Genomic DNA, 22,687 nt, shown 5'->3' on the forward strand with positions numbered 1-22,687 from the left:
TGAAGACGGTGAAGTAGAAGCAGAATAAGCCTCACCCACTGGGAGAAAACAGGTTGGAGGTGATGTCACAGGAGGCAAGGCTGTTGATGTGCTGTGTATTTGGAACATTGCTGAAGGCAACTGCAGACTTGATTCATGTGTCCATTCAGACAGTCTTCATAGAGTGATTGTAGGTCTTAAACAGCACCAATCTTGGGCACAAGTAGTAACTTTATTGTAGTGTACATATACAGTAAAGAAAAGTATCAATGAGAGTGTGACTGCATTTAAGAATGTTATGTACAAAGTCATTTAGATTTTTTCATAAATGTTACATATTTACGTATGCAGTACAGAGCAACACTTTATTAAAATAGTTTTTTAAAAGTTTCTTTCTGTAGATGATCATGTAGTGATCATGAATGTCTTGAAGATATTCTTCTGAAACCCATGTGTTTAAAACACAGTCTTTTCCCTTAGCTAACTAATAACCAAGATCAGCAAGCTTTTCTAAAAAGAGCCTAACTTTGCATGAGGGAAGAGGTTATATACTTTATAAGACTATTAAAATTGTATTAATAGCAGTACATTAAATCTGGCTCAGTTATTAATTGAAGCGATTGCATCTTTGAGTTTGGGAAACCTAATAATTTTGTTGAGAACAATAGGAAGATATTACATAATTGTAATACTTTTAGTTAGACACACAGTCAGAGTGGTTTCTGTGGAGCCTTCCAGCTGGTTGTTTAATTGATGCTGGCTGAAATTGTGTATCCAATGTTTTCTGCTGTAGTCCTCAGCTTTGATTCATGCTGAAATGGACAGCAAGAAGAGCTACTAGTTCAGCCATCTGTTCTTTTATATCACAAAGTACCGTACTGTATTCAACTAAGAAGCAGGAGTGACAGAATGATGAACAATCAGTGATTAATCAAATCTAATCTATTGCTTATGTTTTGATATTCACTAACCTGTAACTGAATTAAGAAAGTTATGCAGAGGACAAAGACAAAAAATGTAATGCTAACATTTTTTGGGCTGTGAGACATCTTGGACTCTTTCAACTAGAATTTGGTTTCTCTAGTATAGTTGCAGGGGTTTAATCAGACATTACTGAAAGGAAATGAATTTATGAGCTTTTATTTTTGTTTATTCTCCTAGAAATGGGATCGATATGTCAGGAAATAAACTACAGTTCTACTAAATTAAGCCAATCTGGTGACCACTAGACCACTAGGCAATTAATGTTTACTAAACTTTGAGTCCCTCCTCCACCTCCATCAGGTCATTGCTGAGTGTTATCTCCAAAGAGGTAATCAGAAAATCCCCCTCTGCCTCTTCTATAGGTATATGCTGCTGCAAAAAGGCAAGACCGTCACGCCCTCTGCAGCATGAGGGCACTCCTACTCTGTCCTGTCCCTAGTTTCCTGCTTTGCTGTCCTTCCGGTTTCCCTCTTTCCTTGGGCTATATATTTCCGGGTCACTTATTCTGCCTCACTCGGCATTGACGTTCGGATGTCCTGAGACCCACCTAGCACCAGGTCGCCCCACGTCTGCTACCTGAGGGCATAGGTTTCTATACGGCACTCCTGAAGTCTTTGCACTGACGAGCCCGGGCTAACTCCCCGTTCCGCCGCCTCGCACAGGGCCTTTTTTGCTCTCCTGCCTCTCCATGGTTTGTCCCTTCCGACATCCGTGACAAAGACAAAGCTTCATCTCTTACATATATTTAAAAATGTACCGATATCTGAAACAGTATGTGCTCCATAGAATGGTTGACCTCATATCTAGAATCTGAAAAATATTTTTCTTGTTTCTTGTAAAAATACACATTAGTGTTATACAGTTTCCTATAAAAAGTGTAATATAATTTACATTAAGGTCAGACACACAATTCCACAGTATTATTTGAAGTTGATTAAAAATGGGGAAGGATGGTGGCACTGTGGTAGGCATTGCAGGCTCTCAGCCCTGTGGCCCCTGGGTTCAATTCCAGACCTGTGGTGCTACAGTATCAGCTTGTATGTTCTCCTTGTGTTCTCTGGGTGGTCTGGTTTCCTCCTACAGTCCAAAAACCTACTGGAAGGTTAATTGGCTTCAGGCAAAATTGGCCCTGGTTTGAACGTGCGTGTTTGTGTTTGTGTCTGTGTGTGCCCTGTGATAGACTGGCATCCTGTCAGGAGTGTAGCCTACCTTCTGCTCATTGCTTGCTGTGATAGACTCCAGCCCTGTATTGGATAAAGTGGTCAGAAAATGGATGGATGGATGGATGTTCCAAAATGTATTTATGTACTTTAGAGGATCAATCACTAAACCTTGAAATGACATAGAACAAAAAGGCATGCAGAAATTAAATGATACATTATTGTTTTAACTATTCTTGTGCTTCAGGGATCAAAATAATTTCATTGAGATTTAGCTTTAAGAACCTGACAATGAATTGAAAATATTTTCTGTAAAATTCTTTTTATTCCAGAATCACAAGCCAAACAAGTTTCAACATCTTTTGAATTACTTTCGTACTAGTGTTTGTCTTCTCCAAGGACAGTATTAAGGTGAATTAAAGTACACTACAGGCATAGAAGTACTGCAGCAAACAGAAAGTGCATTACAGAAAATGATGAAAATTCTGTCATGTTTCTGCATAACAGAAAATGATAGGTGCATGTTTGTTATGAGTATTACATGTGTGTGGTATGCTTTCAGGTTTTTGGTTTTCTGTTTTTTGTGTGTGTATTCCAGGCAAAGACTTTCTGTTAGTGGTGAATTCAGCTGACCCAGATAAAGACAATAATATAATCACTGGGGAGGGTCCGGAGGGAGACCTAGCTGGGCTTGAAGAGCTCTCAGAAGATCTTGATGAAAACGATGAAGAGGGTGGGCCCAAAGGACAAGAAAGCACCGTGCAACAGGAGCAGCAGATGCTAGAAAGCAATTTCACAAGTAAATGAAAATAACTCTACAAATCATTCTTCATTTTAACATAGATTTGCTTCCAATACAAATATGGCCACAAAGCCTGTGAAATACGCACTTTACTATAGCTGTTTTATAAGAAAGACATTTCCAGAGCTAAAGCATATTGCTGCCATTAATAGTCGGATCTTGTTATTGTCACAGACTGCACTAATAATACATTTTGAGAACCCAGAACAGTAACAAGGTTCTAAAGATGAAGTCCGTTACCAAGACATGGTATGAAATAAACACATAAGAAAAACATCTTTTTACTCACAGTTTCTAACTGCTGAGTAAATTTGTGTTTGCATTGAAAAACGATTCAATTGCACTGATCAAAGGAATGCACAGTAAGCTTTAATGTGGTGATTTCAAAGCCTGCCATCTTGAGAATATGTTTAAAGACAGATACATTTAATATCCCAGACCACTTTGCATCTGTCACCAAATTCTATTTCTTAGACGCTGTTGAGGAATGGATGTAGAATTCAATGTCATTGTTTTAGTTTTAATAAAATGTGTCTTTCATAAGCAAACATTTTATGAAATGAAGAAAAGTCTCTATCTTGTAGTTTAATGAGGGAAAAAATAAAATAAAAACACATTTCCATTCCAAACAGCACCCTGTTGAAGCAGTGAAACCATAGATTAAAACCGAACAACATCAGCACATTCCATATTATTGACTTTATTTTCCCCTGACTCATTAAAATGGCATAAAATGTTCAATTCAAATTGAAAACAAAAAATAATGTAAAGAGGTATTTCAAAGGCACTACACAAAATCACGTCTTTAACCCAATTTCCATTAAACTGATTAACTGATTAACAGATTAACGTAAACAAAAACATTTACCATTTAAAACCAACTGATATCCGCCATGTTGATTGTTAGTCTGAAACTAAGGTACTGTACTGAAAGACATTTTATATCTGAATCATAATTAACTTATGGTGCTCTTCATAATGAATGGTTTACTATTAATAGTTTTAGTTTGTATTATATATATTTTTACAAAGACTAATAAAATTAAAGAACCATGATCTATTAAACCTACAGAACATAATCAGTGTAGCACAAAACATTTTGTGGAATAACATGTGGTGGAATAATGTAATGAGAGTTATGTGTAGTGTGCTGTTTGAGTTTCCAAAGAAATATAATTTCATATGTATGCAAGGTGATGCCCAATTCCACCTGTGAATATGGAAAAGCCTATGGCTACAGACATTTTTTATTTAATATAGCATAAAATATTGTGTTACACAATGCAATTTTTTACACCATTGAAATCAAATATGCAATTGTATAGGAAATCTTGCAAAATATATGTTGTCATATATTTTCAGTATAGATTTGGGCTTTACAACTCATTTCAGATATTGTATCTGTGTTTATTAATTGTAGCAAATTTGACAATGTGATCATTTAAAGTGGTATCAGAGGCAAAATGAAAATCATTCCATTAAAAGTATTTTCTGTCCTTTAGGAGAGAAGAGAATGACAACACACATCCTCATTTCAGATGCTTATGTATTGCGTGAACACAATTCTACAGTGAAGATTAAAACTGGCTTCACTTGAGAGGAGCTCGGAAGACAATAATAGAATTACTGAAACATAAGTGCTACATTGCACACATTTTCATGACATTTATCAAGTGCTAGTTATGTTGACAGAATCATGATATGTCTGTAATGGACAACATTTAGAGTGTTGACATATCTGAAAATGATTCACTGTGAACACTAATAAATCCATTTATCTGTAGATTCAGAAAATGACCGCATAATGGAATCATCTCAGAGGAGAAAACGACTTGCTCAGATCCCATTACAAGGTACAGTACCATATATTAGCCATCATTTACGAAACATCTTATTCAAAATAAGGGAGATATTTCATTTGGCACAATGATAAACTTATTTTATTATTGGAATATTCAAATCCAAGACTAGATATGCAAAAATCTGCAAAACATTATAGAACACATCTAAATTACTGAGTTCAGTGCTTTATTATTATTATTATTATTATTATTATTATTATTATTATTATTATTATTATTATTATTATTATTATTATTATTATTATTAACAATAATAATAATAATAATAATTAAAAGTTGCTTACACTTATATAGTGCTTTTCTGGACACTCCACTCAAAGCGCTTTACAGATAATGGGGACTCCCATCCATCACCACCAATGTGCAGCATCCACCTGCATGATGCGACGGCACCCATAGTGTGCCAGAACGCTCACCACACATCAGTTATCAGTGGGGAGTAGAGCAGAGTAATGAAGCCAATTCATAGATGGGGAATATTAGGAGGCCATGATTAGTAAGGGCCAATGGGAAATTTGGCCAGGATGCCGGGGTAACACCCCTACTCTTTTCGAGAGACACCCTGGGATTTTTAATGACCACAAAGAGTCAGGACCTCCATTTTACGTCTCATCCAGAGGACAGCTCATGTTTATAGTATAGTGTCCCCCATCACTATACTGGGGCATTAGGACCCACATGGACCGCAGGGTGAGCACTCCCTGCTGGCCCCATTAACACCTCTTCCAGCAGCAACTTTAGTTTTTCTTAGGAGGTCTTTCATCCAGGTACTGACCAGGCTCACACCTGCTGAACTTCAGTGGGTTGCCAGTTGTGAGTTGCTGGCATTATGGCATACTGGTATTACTCAGTACATTAGCAAATTTGAGTTTAACAATTATAGTTCCAAACTTCCTTTTTATTCTTCCTATAAGATAATCTCATTCATTTAACTGAAATATTTATTTTAGAATTTCATCAAATCAATTAAGGTCAGGTATACTGACCTAGTAAAAAGATATAATTATTTTACCTCGTATATTTTAGTATTATGACAATTTGGAACAGGAGAAGAGCTGTGATCACATAATCTATCTGGAGACAAGATAGAACAATAGACAAATAATTATCTCTGTTAAAGTTAAAAGCACAAAGGCTTACAGGAAATAACAGCAAACATTCACTATGCTCACTGGACACAATATTAATATCAGCACACTGATCAGTAGATTCAGTGCCACACAACATGGGTCTTACCCTTACCTCCCCTGCCTGGAACGATCTCCAAATCCCAGTGCCTTTGAACACAGGTGAAAACAATGAAACATACCATTAAATCCCATTAGACCCATTATCACAACCACAGCTGAAGCTGACTCCTGTTTGAAGATTCAAATATCTACTCAATCGTACAGGAAGTGCTAGAAAAATGGGTTGAAATAGTGTTGTGAATATTTGTAAACCTTGTGGAAATCCTGCCAAGTACTGTTAATGTCTGCTCCCAGAGGTCCAACACTATACTGTGTGTGGCTGGGCTTCCTCATAATTTGCCAATAAGTGTACCTAATATGGAGGAATATTAAACTGTAAGAGTACTGTGTCATTGTGCATGGTCATTCTTAAACAAAATAGGCATCTTTGCTCATGAAACAGAGAATCTTTCGTATTCCTACTCTTTATAGGGCTATAGCACTCTCTTAACTACTCCAGGCTTTTTGTGACTCTTGCTGCCCAACAAGCTTGTAGCTTTCTGCATTCTGCATTTTAAATATTTTATCAATATACTGCACTGTATGTATAATATACCCTGAAGCACGTTCAACAGACTTGGCTTTAATGGACTTTGGATTTAGTGGAAATAAATCAGCTATATTTTTGTCTATAAAATCAGAATTTCACCCACATTAAAGGGAAAATGCGAAATCTCATCACATGCACCTTCCCCCAATTAGACTGTTAAACCAGGGGTGTTCTGTGATTCCCAAGAATTAGGTCTGCAGTGTTCATGGCTTTTTGTATTAAATATTAGTACTGCACTGTGCACACTACTGTATTGAATACTGCAGTAAATGACAAAAATCTTATTGCTCAAAAATCCTTGAAAGCTATATGACAACAGGTGCACAATATGTACAATGTAAACATTTAAGATTAGATTTTTAATTTGCCATACTATGTGATGCGATTACTAGCTACCTTTAGATTTTCATTGACTTCTTTATCTTTTTTGCAGAGCACCAGGTTGACCCCTGCAGCATCCCAATGACTGAGGGGTCATGTTCTGATTATACACTGCTCTGGTATTACCACCCAAAGTCTAATGACTGCAGGCCTTTTGTTTATGGTGGCTGTGGAGGGAACAGCAATAGGTTCTCATCCAAGAAAAGCTGTGAACTGAGGTGTAAGAAGGAAACAAGAGGTAAGACTCTGAATGGTGCAATAACCTTTGTAATTCTCTGCTTAATGAATCATATTCTTGGTTGACAGAATATTATTGAAATTGAGAGATGCTAAGAGTTGTTGCCAGTCAGATAATGTGAATGCCACTATTAACCACTCTTTACTTACCACTGATAGTCATGAAATGTCAATGGTGCTGCCATACATACAATTTTTATGAACATTTGCATTGTTAGTTATATTTTTGTATTTTTTGTTTCAATTGAATAAAAAACTTGAAAATGCAGAAATAAAAAATCAAACTTGTGCACCAATCTCTGTATGTGTCACTTAGACATATTTGGACAGTATTTAACCTAAGTAGTTGCAAAGAAATGGTTCCAAAATTCCCCGGTACTAATACAGAGAAGCAGCATTTTAAAAACATAAGGGCCAGATCAGATGTTGCATGAACACAGTTTTAGGAGTGTTTCTGTTTGGTCAAGGTGCTTTCAGACTAAGACTACTTGGCCATCCCTCGATGTAAAAGTGTTTGCATGATGTGTCACTGGCTCCAATACGTACAAATAAAAGTTTGTATTTTGTCATTGGGAAGTGTTTGTGTTCGACGATTGCATCAGCATTTTAAATTTTGCGTTTCTTTTCAGAGCCTGCCAGGTGAAAAAATGTCACCTGTACACCATAAAGAGAAAAGAAGAAGAAATAATGGAAGTATCCCTTTTTTTTTAGTAATGGTGCATTATCACATATCACATAACAACAGCATTACTGCTATAATTAAATTTTGTATTTAATCAGTGCAGCAAAAGCATAAAAACGACATCATTACAAATTATTGTCATGCAAAGTGTATAAAGGCAACTAAAATAATACGTTTCCTGTTAATCGTGTCATTAATCAAGTAAATTGTGCAAGATATCATAAGAGGTTTAGTGAAAAGAATGTTATTTCTCTAGCACTGTACTATTTGTACAAAAAAACTAAACTTATTTTTAGTTTTGATATAAAAAGGCCAAAATAAAAATATATATTTTTCTCTCACTAGTCTGCCTGTATTTGTATATGTTATTGAGAGCTTTCCATTCTGTTAAGGGACTATGAATGAATCATGTTTGTATCAGTAAGGTGAAAGAGGAAAAGAAGTCTAAACATTTTCAGTGGCCCCTCACTACTCTTACCCAGGTCAAGACAGTTAAGAAAACCAAAATATTATCAGCTTCAGACTTAATACAAAACTAATCAGCCTGCATTAAATCTGAATGGAGCTTTCTTAGACTTAAAGATTTCATACACTTAAAAGTAATAATAAATAAATGTTGTTGTAGGTTCTATGCAGTACATTTGCCTGGTATACAATAGCAGAAGGCACTCAGCTTTTCTGAGTGCTAATTTCATCAATGATAATGCTCACTCTGTGCAGAGACTTTTGTCAACAGTTTCTCAGCTGTGATGGAGTTACCAAAATGGACTGGCCCATATGCCACATGTCTTGTAGGCTTTTGGAAGAATTTTCCAGCTTCCATTATCATGCTCCTGGAAGCAGGAAACAGCTAGACACTAACCTTTTTTCTCTAAAAAGAATGAAAAGACAATCCAAAAAAAATTTTAATATCTCTGGATTTGGATAGCAGATCCTAGTCCTAATTCTCTTTATTCAAAATTAAGAAACGTTTTTGTTTTCAAATATTTCGTTCTTGGGGTACACTTGACGGCTTTTTCACTGCCATTAAAATAAAACAAAAAGGATGTTCCCTGTTCTGTAGAAGGTCACTGCACTTGTATACTATGTGTAAATTGCCTCTGGGCTTTTTTCTGCCATTTTGCTTAATGAGCCAAAAGATTTGTTGAGATATGATTTTATCACCACATCATTTATAAATACATGATTAATTAATCTAATAAGGAAGGCCAAAAGTAGTACAATATATACATTTAAGTTAGCCTTCTTACTTCTTAATGATAAAGAAAAAGTACATGTTCCAATACTGTGCACAAGTACAGGTCTGTAGAATCTGACAGACGAGAAGCATAAGAAACAGTAAATTTAACATTTAGTTTAATTTAAGCTGTGTTTTTGTGGACCTTTGAACTTCTTTGTGCTAAGAACACAAAGTAAGATTACAAAAAGAGGAGGGTATTAGGTCTGTCTTGGTTGCTAATATCTTATGGACCCTACAATGTTTTCCAGTCTAAATGCACAACATCTTGGTTTTCACTTATGCCCACAGAATCTTCTTTCACTATTAGTCCTGAAATTATCTTCAACAACATGCTGATGACAGTGACAGAAGTTCCTGTGAATGAAGTGTCAAGGAAGAACCCGTTAGGAATGCTAAAGCTTAAACAATGTCTGAGTCCTGTTGAACAGATTGACATTAAAATAAAACTTTAATTCTGTTTACTTTGTAAATTCTAATAAAACGTAAGGTTTAACTTTGTGGAAGCCAGGTATCAATGAAGTGCACAAAATTTCTTAATGCACAGTTCTCCAATGGCGATGTAATCTTACTGAAAACATTCTTACTTATGAATTAATAATTTTCACAAAAATGACTCGCATTCTGTTTCTGGAGTATGTAATTTTGTAAAATGGTTGATTTTCATGTCAGGGGAGGTATGTAAAGGTTTGCCAAGACTGTGCAAATCCTTCCCCTGAAATCCAGGCTTTTTTCATGTCTGAGCTTTTCTCCTGAACACCTGCTCTCCTTGGCTGTGTCCTGTCTGTACTCCACCTCCTGGAGGGGACTCAGACCTGCTGTTCCTTCCTAGCAGTGCAGCATTTGAGCAATGTGGGCCACTTGATTTTGCAGGAAGCACTTTAACTGCATTTATGTTTGATCAGTGGTTTTATAGCGTTTTTGATAATTCTGTGCTTTAGTGCATGGAAGAAAATAAAACTGGCTAGCTATTTACTGTATAACTCCTACAGCCAATTGTTACTTGTCTATTGAGCATTTATAATTTGCATAGGTGTGTATGATTTTTGTGCATGTTGTATTCTGTCCATATTATACTGATATTCATTTTGTTTCTTTTTAAATAAGAGACATTTTTAAAATCCTTTCCAAATTTTAGAGGATTAGGTGTAATTTAGTGATGTAACTACCCATATAGCGAATATCATACCCTAGCCCCAGCAACTGAATATTTAGTTTTTTCCTCTTGGTAGTGAAACACTGATTCTGGAACTTGTTGATGCATATGTGTCACCAGCAGGACATAGAGCTGGGAAGGACTTAGTCCAGATGATGGAACAGCAAGAGATTGCAGGTACATTTCAAAGGACAAAGTGAGATGATTTATAGCAGGGTATTCCTTTCAAAGGTTGTCGGCTTCTTATCTGCTGTGAAATACAAATTGTGCAGACACAAAGATATAAACCTCCAGGAGGAAACGACAAGAGATATGTTATAGTTTTAGACCTTCAGTGTGTTTTTATAGTCATTTAGTAATTTTATTTTCTTTTATTCTGTTTACGTGAGGTTGGGTTTTCTTGTAGTTTAAGCAGGAAAGTAGTCACAGTGCCATTTGACTGCTTCGTTATGAAGAAAGTCTCTCTCGCATTCTTCTGCAGCAACCTCAAAACACTATAACAACTGCTTTGTTTCCTAACCCCAAATGGATTTCAATAATATCCAACAAGAGAAGAAAGAACAAAGTGTGGATTTTGAAAGCTGACATGATGGAAAATCAAATTTAGTGAAAATATGGAAAGCCAATCTGGCTGATAATTATCGCTTCATATTCTTCTTTCAAAATAAAACAAAAAACACATATACTGTAATTAAATATCTGACAGGAATGCACAGAGATGTGTTTATTGATATGAGGATACTTCTGGGATTGTTGAATTAAATAGAATCATTGAGACACATCATTTCTTTGGGCAATGATATTAAGAAAATGAGAAATAAGTGCCTGAAATCTCATTGTTAATCTATGAGTTTACACAATTTGCCAACAAGTTGATATTGAGTACTCATGATGGAAATGCATGTTTGTGAGTCATATGTAAGACTGAATAATATTTTTCCCCTATTCAACTTAAATTAATAACAAAGAGACGCTTCTTCTAAAGTGTTATTAAAACATACTGTATCAGATGACATTTCATTTTTTATTATTATGATTTCAAAATAGAAATCAAAAGAAAATAAATACACTTTCTTCTTTGTTCCCATTAAAACCCGCCATTATTTCAGTTTTGCCTATTACCAGACTCTGAATGATTGCTTTTAATTGCAATATGATTCATTGGACTCAGCTGAGTTTACACATGTACCATTCCTCCTACATAATTTACATTCCACTGGCCAGGTTTCTTTTCTCTAAGGATACTAACGTGTGTTTAACCTCCCTCGCATTTTATCCTAATTAGGCTTTTGTACAACAAATTTAAATAAATTAATGTTAACTAATTTAAAGTTTTACGTGCAAGATTGCAATGACCTTTAATGAGTCTTAAGGAAGGTTTCGTTCTTAAATTCTCATAGCGATGAACATTTTTACATCAGTCTGTGCTTCAGGAACAGAGGATAGACTAAAGATTCATTTCTCAGTTTAGAACGAAATCTTTCGGCTATGCACTGTTCTTCCATGCATTTATTTTCTCATCCACTTTCATCTAATACAGGATTATGGGGGGCCAGAGCCTATCCAAGCAAGGAGAACAAGGAAGTATACATCCTGGACAGGACACCAGTCCACTGCAGGGGCGCACGCAGACACAATTACAGACATGCTCACGCTCACCAGATTTCCAAGATGGTGAGAACACAGAAACTGTGGTGCTGATAGCACCCCAGGAATCTAACTCAGGGCCCCAACGCTGCTAACCACTGCACCACCACCCCAGCCTTCTGTTCCTCTTTACTAACTAAAACCATATTCACATAAACTAAATACCTAAAGATAAACTGAGTCATTCAAAACATAATTTCAAATATACTGTGGACAAATTCCCTTTAACCTGGTTCTCTTTAACCTGATCTGCAGCTGAAAGTGTTATAACAGTAATGTCTATGCACCCTGATAAATTAATAAGACTTTTTATTTGCACAGTATTGTAATCTTTATCTTTTGCCCTGTGGTCGTAACAAATAAGAAATGTATCCAAGGGAATTTCTGTTAAAAACAATATTATTTCAGTTTCCTTTTTACACAGATTTTCCATACTCAGGATGTGCTTAAAGCAGCTGTCCTGCGAAAACTCTCGCAAGCTCTCGACCTGAAACGTGAAAATTAAAAAAATATTATTCCTCTGCATATAAAGCAGGCCCCTGGGTTCAATTCCTAGGGTGCTGTCTGTGTGGAGTTTGTATCTTCTCCTTGTGTTCGTATGGGTTTTCGCCTGGTGCTCTGGTTTCCGCCCACAGTCCAAAGATGTACTGGTAGGTAAATTGGCTTCTGGGAAAATTGTCTTGGTCTGCTCGTGTGTGTATTTGTGTCTGTGTGTGCCCTGTGAAGGACTGGAGTCCAGTCCAGGATGTACCCTGCTTCTGCTTGCCAGAACAGGCTCTGGCTCTGGCTCTCTTACGGCCCAGAATGGATGTAGAGGAGGTTCTGTCCCTTAGCTTTTCATCTGAGGGCTGTGGGAGTGTGGAACAAGTTACCCAGCCATGCCGTTGAAGCTGATAACTGACTTCTTTCAAGAATCATCTGGATGAGGTCCTTGGGTCAATTGCCTACTAAATGATAAAAATCAATAAGCGGTACTGCAGAATTGGTAAAAAATAATAAAAGAAATGTTTTCCCTAATTTAGACCATTTGTCGGAAGGGGTATTTTAGTGCATTGTCTGAAAAACTGGCTCAAGGATTAATTTAGTTTTATATCTGAGAGATTTCAAATCTGGTGTAGCGAGCATACTCATTTTGTCTCTTGCCGTGATAACAGAGCAGGGTGAGGTGGGGAATGAAGGAAACAAGAATATTGTCTCAAATTATTTATTAAGATTATCAAATAAACCATAAATGTTAAAATTACAGTTAAAATTTAAAAAGGCAATGAGCAAAGTCTTGTTAGGTTCCCAGTGCCTATCCATATTTTTCCTTGATAGACCAAGTATCTCATTAAAACAGATGCTTTTAAACCTGCAGTTTAAACCTGCTTACAGTGTAAATTGCATATTCCTGTATCTAGTTTTAAAAATGAAGTTATTAAAAACTGCCAACTGTTTTAGGTTTAATCACAACATCGTTATTGTTTCAATTCTCCATTTGAAAATCTCCGACTATATTGTTTTTGTAATTTGAAAGCTGGATAAGCAAAGAAACTGGCAGTGGGAAAATGACGTTATCAGCTGAAGATGCCCTGGTGCACACCTGAACACTCACGAACATTCAGCATATTCACCACTTCTGTTACAGCACACTAGAGCCTCACAAACATATTTAATCATACAGCATTTCAAAAATAAAACTCTAGAAGCTTAGCCTCATCTTCCATTTATAACACCCATCCATTTTTAACTGCTTCATCCTCTTCAGGGCTGCAGGGGGGCTGGAGCCTATTCTGACAAGCGAAGGGCACAAGGCAAGATACACCCGGATGGGATGCTTGTCCATCGCAGGACGCATGCAGACACAAATGCAGACACGCACGCACTCACACTAGGACCAAATTTCCCAGAACCTTATTACCCTGCTACAGTATATCTTTGGGATGTAGGAGGAAACCAGGCAAAAACCCCTGCAAACACAAGAAGGGCATACAAACTTCATGCGGATAGCACCCCAGGTCTGGAACTGAACTCAGGGCCCCAGCGCTGTGATGTAGCAATGCTAACTGTTGTGCCTCCGTGCTGCCCCCTTCATTTATACCACCTCATAAAAAAATCAATAAAACAAGTCTTTGTTATAATTTTGCATGATACACAGAATTTTTTTTAGTACTATTATGTTTTGTAAATGTGAAATCAGAAGCATCTGGCATGAGCCACACTACATTATTTCCAGTACAGTAAATTTTAATGCAGCATGAAGCCTAATAAAAAAGCAAACATCCCCATATTCTGTGTCAAATTAGAACATTGGACAATTAGGACTCAACTGCTTCTAGTACATTGTTAGCTGATCTGACTTCATAGACAGTATAATGAAAACAAGTCTCTTTTAATTAGTGCTGAGATCCTATTGGCAATTAATCCCTGCAGATATATAATGGGGCAATTAAGTAAAGCCATGAAATATACTGTCACAAAGATGACAAATTTCAATTTACTACTCACTTCCCTGCACCATTGTTCTTCACTTCATGAAACTTCAGATGTTATTTTATTAGTTACTGGAAGCTGCTACTTTCAAGTGCTGACAGTTCAGAAGAATTGAAACAGACATCGGCACAAGCAGCTTTGCCCATAATGGAAGAGCCTACTGTTTGCAGTAAATGAAACATTCCGATTTATGCCTTTGTGACTGTGTTCTCCGTTTTCAATTCCGAATAATGGAGTGGTCTTGGTTCCCACATAAGGAACATTCTAACAAAACTTTGGAAATGGTGATCTTGATCTATTTCCTGGGGCCTTCCTTCAGACCTGGAACCCAATCTACCCCAGTAGGCAATCCACTGATGATAAATTCTACCCTACTACCACCACTTGTTGAAGCCCCCACCGACATAATGACTAACTGAAGGCTAGGAGGCTTAGCGTGATAGTTACTAATTGAAATTTGGTACGCCTGATTACTCATATAATGTACATATTAGGCATGTCACAAGAAATGGTGCATGTTTCTTTGAATTATAACACTGAACATTAATGATCTGTCTAAATAGTAATACATCTTAGCATCTCTCTGCATTTTTAGACAGAAGTGCTAAATACTGTATACTGTAGGTTAGCTGACGTAAGAGTAGAAGTTGTCAAAAACGGTAAAGCATTAGCTTAACGGTTTAGTGTTAAGGAGGGAGAGATTAAAAAAGTTAAAGGGGATATTTAATAGAGGTTTGAATTCAGTACCAGGCTTCATGCACATGTTTCTTTCTGTGAAAGAGCAAACCTTTCATAGGAATAGAATTAAAACAAGCACTACCGATGTATCAAATGAGAAAGGTTTATTTCGTTATTTGTTAATAACGGTTATAAATAACGCTCTTAAACTCGTAATGCTTAGTTTATCATGTATCAAGGAAAAAGCAATTATGAGTGCTTTGTGCAGAGAGCCGAAATGAAATATGAAAAATTACAATCAATATAATAAAACATAGACCTAACATAATACACAGGTGCCAAAATAATTCTTACACTGGGCTCACACATTCCTTCAGCACCCAGAGATAGACTGATCTGTTTAGAAAACTTTTAAATATATAGATTGCTGCCTTCATAACTGCCCTTGGAATTTATGTCCCTGGTTTTCTTCTCACTGTTCCCCTTGACCTTCCAAACAATCTCACTTTTCTTTTATTTTTCTTTCCCTAAGACACCTCTTTTCTTTACATACCTGAAATCGCCCCCAAGGACAGGATGTATTTTACTTTCTTTTAGCTTTTCATAGTGGAATTAAGCTCTGATTAAGCTGCTATTAATCCCATACATGACGTGTGAGTGGCGAAACAGCCATCGGCTGAGAATAATTAATTAACTTTATAGAAGACATTTGGGAGGAATATTACATCCAAATCACATACACTTCAGCTCACCTACAGTAAATACATTAAGTATTGCCCCTAGGATTTCCCTTCATGCCTCACTCTTGCATCCTTCCCACCACCCTGTCTACACCCTGTCTACACTCTTCAAGCAGCTCCCTAGTTCATTCCTTATGATAGAGAAGGGAGGGCTGGGTAGCCTTATCCTCACAACTAGGCTGCTTCATACATATTTTGTCCTATTTATTAGGAACTAACTGAACTACTGAAATACAGATCATTAATCAAAACATGTATGATCAAACACACTAAAACATTTTTAGAGATGTACAATCAAATTGTGATAGTTAAAAGAGAATTGTTGACTCTGTTGCATTAACTATGGCTGTTGTGGAATACTTTTTGACTTATCCTGGACTCGTGAGAAAAAAAGAGCTGCTGGCTCTATGAAGAAGCATTTCTCTTCATTCTGTTCTCTCTGTCGTGTCCATTAACAGAGGGAGACCTACTGTGTCTGAGTGTAACATCATGTATTACTTGGGCTTTAGTAATTCGGGAGGATGTCATAATCAAGTAGTCCATTCAATGTGTTGTAACAGAAGAAATAAGGTTCTTGATCCCGAGATGAAGTGAAACAGATGAGTTTATTGCATGCAAGGAACAATAAAGCCGAAGTCTTGTTTCCCGCAAGAAACAACAAAACCGAAGTATTGTTCCCCGTATTGTTACAAACTTTTGGGTTATATACAGTTTTCTTCTCCGTTTCTGACGTCACTCGGTCTGATGGTAAAGAGGGGGGTTCATGGTATTTGGCCAGTTTATGATGTTCTGGGCAAATGGTCAGTTTAACATTACACCCAGGGGGGTTCCTAGCTGGCATCTGCACTCCTTATCAGTTAACCCCCTTTCCTGCCATAAACCCCTGCTTGTGACTTGGAAGTCTAAACCCCCTACAGAAAAGATTAAATACAAACCCCCGTCTTCACATCTTTCTTCATTCCCCCCTTATAAAATATGGCATACGTCAGTGTAGCCTATTTTTATACATACAATGTCAGGGCAGATCTTTCCTTTCTTGGCGAACAGGTATGTATTGCCATGACATTGTTCGTTCCACGGTTATGGCAAGATGTGATACATGTTTTTGTGCACGTGATGATTACAATTACACATATAAACAATACTATTCCTACAAATAAACACTGTAAAAAAGTTCCGCCCCAGGCCCCAAACACAGACTTTACCCAAGATCCAATTCCCCAATTTTCAGTATAATAGTCCTGATATTTCTGTCCCTCATTGTAAATGTGTTGGGCCAGATCTGAGATGTGCTCAGAATTATCAGGGATATATGTGCAGCATTCAGTGCCAATTACTGCACAAGTTCCTCCTTGGGCCGCCAGTACATAATCTAAAGCTAGTCGGTTCTGCATGGCCACTGTTCTGAGGGCTACCATCTCATCATTAACAGCCTTCAGACTAGATGAGGTAGAATTTGCTAATTCTTCTAAAGTCGAAGCCATTTGAATTAACTCTCGACTCAGAAAGTTCATGCCGGCTTGTGGAAATATTATACCTAAATAATATTCCCAATCAGCCAATTTTCTTTGTGGTCTGTGGTTAGGTCCGAAGGGGGTGTGGGTTTGAACACGGATATGAGGAACCACATATCCTAAATAACATGAGCCAGACCACTGGGCTGGCAACCATGGGTAGGCTCGTTTTCCACAAATGAAATATGTTCCGTTTGGCGCTCCCCATGCCTCTGAAAATAAGAAACTTATACCGAATTGTGGGGTGTGCCGATCCCATCCTGGAATTTGGAAGGTAGAGGTGGATATATTTGCAGCGATGGTAAGGTTGCAACGACTCCATCCAACCAAGTGCAGACCATTAGTGTGCTGAAAGCATATGTTTCCCTCACGTTCCTTATTTAGAGTCAGGTATGGTGGTGTATGGCTTCTGTTATATTTAGGAGCGTAAGAGCCTGTGAAACTCGTGGGCTCTAAGCCTCGCTCCTGTAGATACTGTAATGTTGTGCAGGTTAAAGTCGTGTTATGGCAACCCCCATAGTTTGTCATATTAAAATCTCCTAAATTATCCCTCCAAATGATCATGCCTATGACTTCCTCGAGACGCCAAGGAATGGCCCCCATAGGAAGTCCTCCCTGTACATATTTGGGTAATGCGGCACACACCCAGCAGGCACTTTGGTTGGTTTTCTTAGCTGTCAGATAGGAGAGGCCTAAAAAGGAATTAATTCCATGTTCTCCTTTGTGGGAGAGATGATCATTAATCCCTGCGGAACATAGTTCTACAGCAACAATTATCATTATTGACAGAAATGTTTTCATTCTGGGTCCGGGGATGAGGCTCGTCGGCAGTGTGACGCGTGGATCCAGCGATCTTTTCCTTCCACTCGAACCGCAGACTCGGTTGTCAACAGGATCTGGTAGGGTCCGTCCCACCTGGGCTGGAGAACCTGTGAAGGAAATTTCCTGATCCACACCCACTCTCCTGGGATGAGGTCGTGCCCTCCTTCAGGTGGTGGTCCCCACGCCTCCAGGACCTGCTCACGGGCTCCTTGGGTGGCCTCTGTCAGCAACTTGCAATACTGTAACAGAGAATCAGTTAGTATACTCAAGCCTACTCTGTCATGTCCTGGAGAGTCACTCAGTCTCATGGGACGCCCCGTGATCACCTCAAACGGGCTCAGCCCCACTATTCGATTTGTCCCAGCCCGGATGCTGCACAGTACGGCGGGCAATGCATCCACCCAGGGGATCCCTCCCAAGTGGTACTTTGTCAATTTAGCTTTCAAAGTCCGGTTCACCCGTTCCACCATGCCGGAGGACTGCGGGTGATGAGGGCAATGCAGGTCCCATTTGATCCCTAGTAGGTCTGCCACCACCTGACACACTTTTCCAGTAAAATGTGTGCCCTGGTCTGAGTCTATGCGACACGGGAGTCCCCATCGGGGAATTACTTCTGTCACGAGATATTTGGCAGTTGTCTGCGCAGTCTCTCGTTTGACAGGGACAGCCTCCACCCATCTAGAAAACTGGTCCACCATCACTAGGAGGCCTGTTTTCCCTTTACAGGGTGGCAGTGAACAATAGTCTATTTGCCAGTGTCTAAAGGGTCCCTCGGGTGCAGGACGTCGAAGATTAGGAGCCCGAACCGGCGGTGCTCCAGAGGCTTTTTGGCACTCTCCACAGCGTTGTACCACATCAGCTGCGAAGGGTGTGAAGCCTGTGCCAACCCAGCTCTGAGCAAAGCGTCGAGTCATTTGGCTAACGCCTGGGTGCCCTGTGGAGTGTATTTGTTGTGCCAGGTAGGGCATTAGTTGCTTGGGACAGGCGGGTCTGCCCGTACGCTGGCACCTCCAGGTCCCATCCTTCTGCAGCCCCACATTGCGTTCCATCCAGGTCCATTTCTCAATCCTTGGAGCCTGGGCCTGGAGCTCGCTGAGCTGTTCCGTCCGGAGTGCCTGTATGTTCACTGTGCAAACTGAAATAATCTGAAGAGGTTTTTCTATAGCCCACTCCTCCCATTGCCCCAGGGCAGCTTGACGTGCTGTCCAGTCTGCTAGCTTATTGCCCCTGGCCTCGGGAGTGTCCTCTCTGCTGTGGCCCTTACATTTGACTACAGCTACCTGCTTTGGGAGTTGGAGAGCCGCAAGCAGCTCAGACACCAGATCTGCATTCTTTACCGGAGTGCCAGCAGAGGTTAAAAAATCCCTATTACTCCATAACCTTCCAAAATCATGGCATACTCCAAATGCGTATCGTGAGTCTGTGTATATTGTGGTGGTCTTGCCTTTTGCTAATTTACAGGCTTCCACCAAAGCTTTCAGTTCAGCTCGCTGTGCTGACGTGGGTACCTCAAATCTTCCCCCACATTGGATATCATGTTCTGTAGTCACAGCCCAACCCGCTTTCCTCTCCCCACTAGAATTTATGAATGAAGTTCCATCAGTGAAAAGGATGAGGTCTTCATTCCTTAGTGGTTGCTCGGCTATTTTGATGCCCTCATCTTCTCCCATTGCCCAAACATCACAGCTGTGTTCTAACATGTAGGCTTCTGATGGGTCAGGTAACAATGTGGCTGGATTAAGAGCTCCTTCACGTTCAATGGTAATATTTGGAGCCTCTAACAAGACCTGCCACTTGCTCCATCGTATCGCATTAACCTGACTGACCCGATTCAGGGACATGAGGGTGAGTACCGCATGTGGGCATCGAACAATCAGTTGTTGATCTAGCACTATGTTATTGACTGCCTGTACTGCTAGACAGACGGCCTGAACGGCTCGTAGACATGGTCCCCAGCCCCTGGCTACCTCGTCCAAGGATCCAGAGTAATACCCTACCGGGCGGTACCTACCCCCATGTTCCTGTGTTAGTACAGCTGTCCAAAATCCATTCTTTTCACTTACGTAGAGGTAGAATGGTTGATCTGTCTGAGGAAACCCCAATGCAGGAGCCTGTAACAGAGCTTGTTTTAAATCATTAAAAGCATGTTCAGCTTCAGGACTCCAAGCAATAGGATCAAGGGACCTCCCTCCCCCCTTTAATAGGTCTGTAAGTGGTTTGGCCCTTTCAGAAAAAGCATCAACCCAATTTCTATTGAAATTGCATAGACCCAGAAATGATCGGAGCTCTCTCACCGTATTGGGACTAGGGTGTGTTCGGATTGCCTGGGCCCGATCTTCTGTCAATTCCCTTTTTCCCTGACTAATCTTTTGTCCCAAGTAAATTACGGTGTCTAGGCATAACTGTGCTTTGCTATAACTAGCCTTGTGTCCTTTTTTAACCAAATGGTTGAGAATAATTTGGAGGTCCTTCTTGTGGGTTTCCTCGTCAGGAGACGCGATTAAAATATCATCCACATATTGGATAACGACGGAGGACACTTGAGGCAGCTCCCGGAGATGCCTCCGAAGTGCCATGTGATACACGGTGGGGCTGTTATGAAACCCCTGTGGTAACCTGGTCCAAGTATATTGTTCTCCATCTACAACAAAGGCGAACCAATCTTGTACCTCTGGGTGTAGAGGAACAGACCAGAACCCATTAGCCATGTCAATTACTGAAAACACCTGGTGCTCAGGGGTCAGTAGTTGAAAAATAGCAGAGGGGTCTGCTACTAAGGGGGTGAGACGGTTGATGTGTTGATTAGCTTTTGAGTAATCAACTGTGAATCGCCATGCTCCGCTGGCTTTCTTTACGGGCCATATTGGACTGTTGCTTGTACTATGTGTTTTTCGTACAATGCCTTGAGTCAATAGTTTTTGTATTACTGGTCGAACCCCTTCCTCCGCCTCTTTGTTGATTTTATATGGCTTTGTGTATGGCGGGGATTTCCCAGTAAATGTGGCGGGTTCCATATCCAGAAGCCCGCATTCGTCCTTATCCATAGTCCAAATTGGATGCCCTTTTAGTTCGTCTTTTTGGAGGGACCAGATGTTTACCTCCACCCTCTCCTCATGTACGGTTAATGTAACCCCTTGTAGGTATTTCAGAGCATCCCATCCCAACAGATCTGGGGTAGATCCTACCCACATGACAGCATTAAATGTTACCTCCCCATCTCCTAGTCTAATCTTGAGTTCTTGAGTTTCTCTGAGTGTTATTCTATTACCCCCTACACCAGTGGCCTCCAGCTCCTTCCCTGTGAACATGACACCACACCGTTTGGCTGACTGTTCAGATAAACACGATAATTGAGCCCCAGTGTCCCATAAAAGTGACATTTGAATCCCATTAATCGTGCATTGTAATTTGAGCTCTTTTTCACTCAGTTCCTGAGATAGGCGTAGGGAGGCCACTAGGGGGAGTCCTAGTTTAAAAGCTCCCTGATAGCGCGTTTGTCTGCTTCGCTCAGATCCTGTAATTGTGACAACAGGTTTTTTTGCCCCTCTCGATTCGAGGGATTGAAAGGGGGATCTCGGTATCTTCCAAACCTGCCCTCACTGGCTAATCGCTTTTTGCAATTCTTTTGCCAATGTCCGAAATTTTTACAATAATGGCACCGAGTTGTAATTTCGCTTTTTGGATTTAGTCGGGTGTCAGGGCCAGCTCCACCCTTCAGTATGGGGGGTGTCCACCCTGTTTGTATTGCCCGCACCTTAGCATACATATTTCTCTCGATTTGCCGTGCCATTTTAACTATTTCCTCAAATTGTTTAGTCGTATCTTGCCCTATTTCGGGCTCTTTTAACTGAAGGGCTTTGGCTATATCAGGCTTAAGACCGCCCAAATAAATTTGTTTAATTACAGCAGAGGCGTCGCTATTCACATCATCTTCGTCACTCAGTCCTGAGCATTCCAGCCAGAGTGTGACGAAGCGGTCAGTGAAGTCAGCCACATCCTCGCTTTCTTTTTGCTGACACGCAGATATCTTTTTCCAATCTGTCTTTGGTGGATAATTTTGTTTAAGCCATCGCCAAACCCATTCCCATCGCCCTCCCCTGCCGTTATCCTCACACAATTGTTTAAGTTCTCCTACACGCTTTTCCCCTGTCCTTCTGAGGATCATAGCGGCAGTCAGGGGGGAGATACCATAAGTATCTTTTAATTCCTGAAGCGCACTCCAGGTTCGCTGCATCCCTAATTTTGGGTGCGGTACTTCTCTAGCCCACCGGTCAATATCCTCCGGTTTTGGATTTGATCGTATTGGGGGTTCAGGGAAGGTAGGTGCGAGAACGGACCCCCTCGGCGGGGTGCGAGACGGAGTTAGAGTGGCGCTGTCATCAACGGCACCAGCCCCTGCTACATCAAGTCCTTTCCCACTTCGAGTGAGAGTACAGACCTGCGGGCGCCCTCCCTCTAACAGGGGAGACCCTGATCCGTCTTTATCACACTCATACCAATTGTTATCCCAATCAGACCCCCCTTCTCCATATGGCCACTGAGGGAATTGATCCCA

At 39.7% G+C, this 22,687-nt stretch overlaps 1 protein-coding gene across 1 annotated transcript in view; it reads left to right on the forward strand.

The window, feature by feature from the left end:
• Nucleotides 1–8,185, forward strand: part of col7a1l (collagen type VII alpha 1-like) — a 154,376-nt gene extending 146,191 nt beyond the window's left edge. Inside the window, exons 104-107 of the mRNA XM_069192546.1 lie at nt 2,722–2,922; nt 4,710–4,778; nt 7,000–7,185; nt 7,814–8,185. Coding sequence (XP_069048647.1) covers nt 2,722–2,922; nt 4,710–4,778; nt 7,000–7,185; nt 7,814–7,827 — 470 coding nt within the window. The 3' untranslated portion in view covers nt 7,828–8,185. The remainder of the gene's footprint in view (nt 1–2,721; nt 2,923–4,709; nt 4,779–6,999; nt 7,186–7,813) is intronic.
• Nucleotides 8,186–22,687: the final 14,502 nt, after the last annotated feature.

The sequence above is a fragment of the Lepisosteus oculatus genome, chromosome 7 (assembly GCF_040954835.1).
Source record: "Lepisosteus oculatus isolate fLepOcu1 chromosome 7, fLepOcu1.hap2, whole genome shotgun sequence".
Lineage (NCBI taxonomy): Eukaryota > Metazoa > Chordata > Actinopteri > Semionotiformes > Lepisosteidae > Lepisosteus > Lepisosteus oculatus.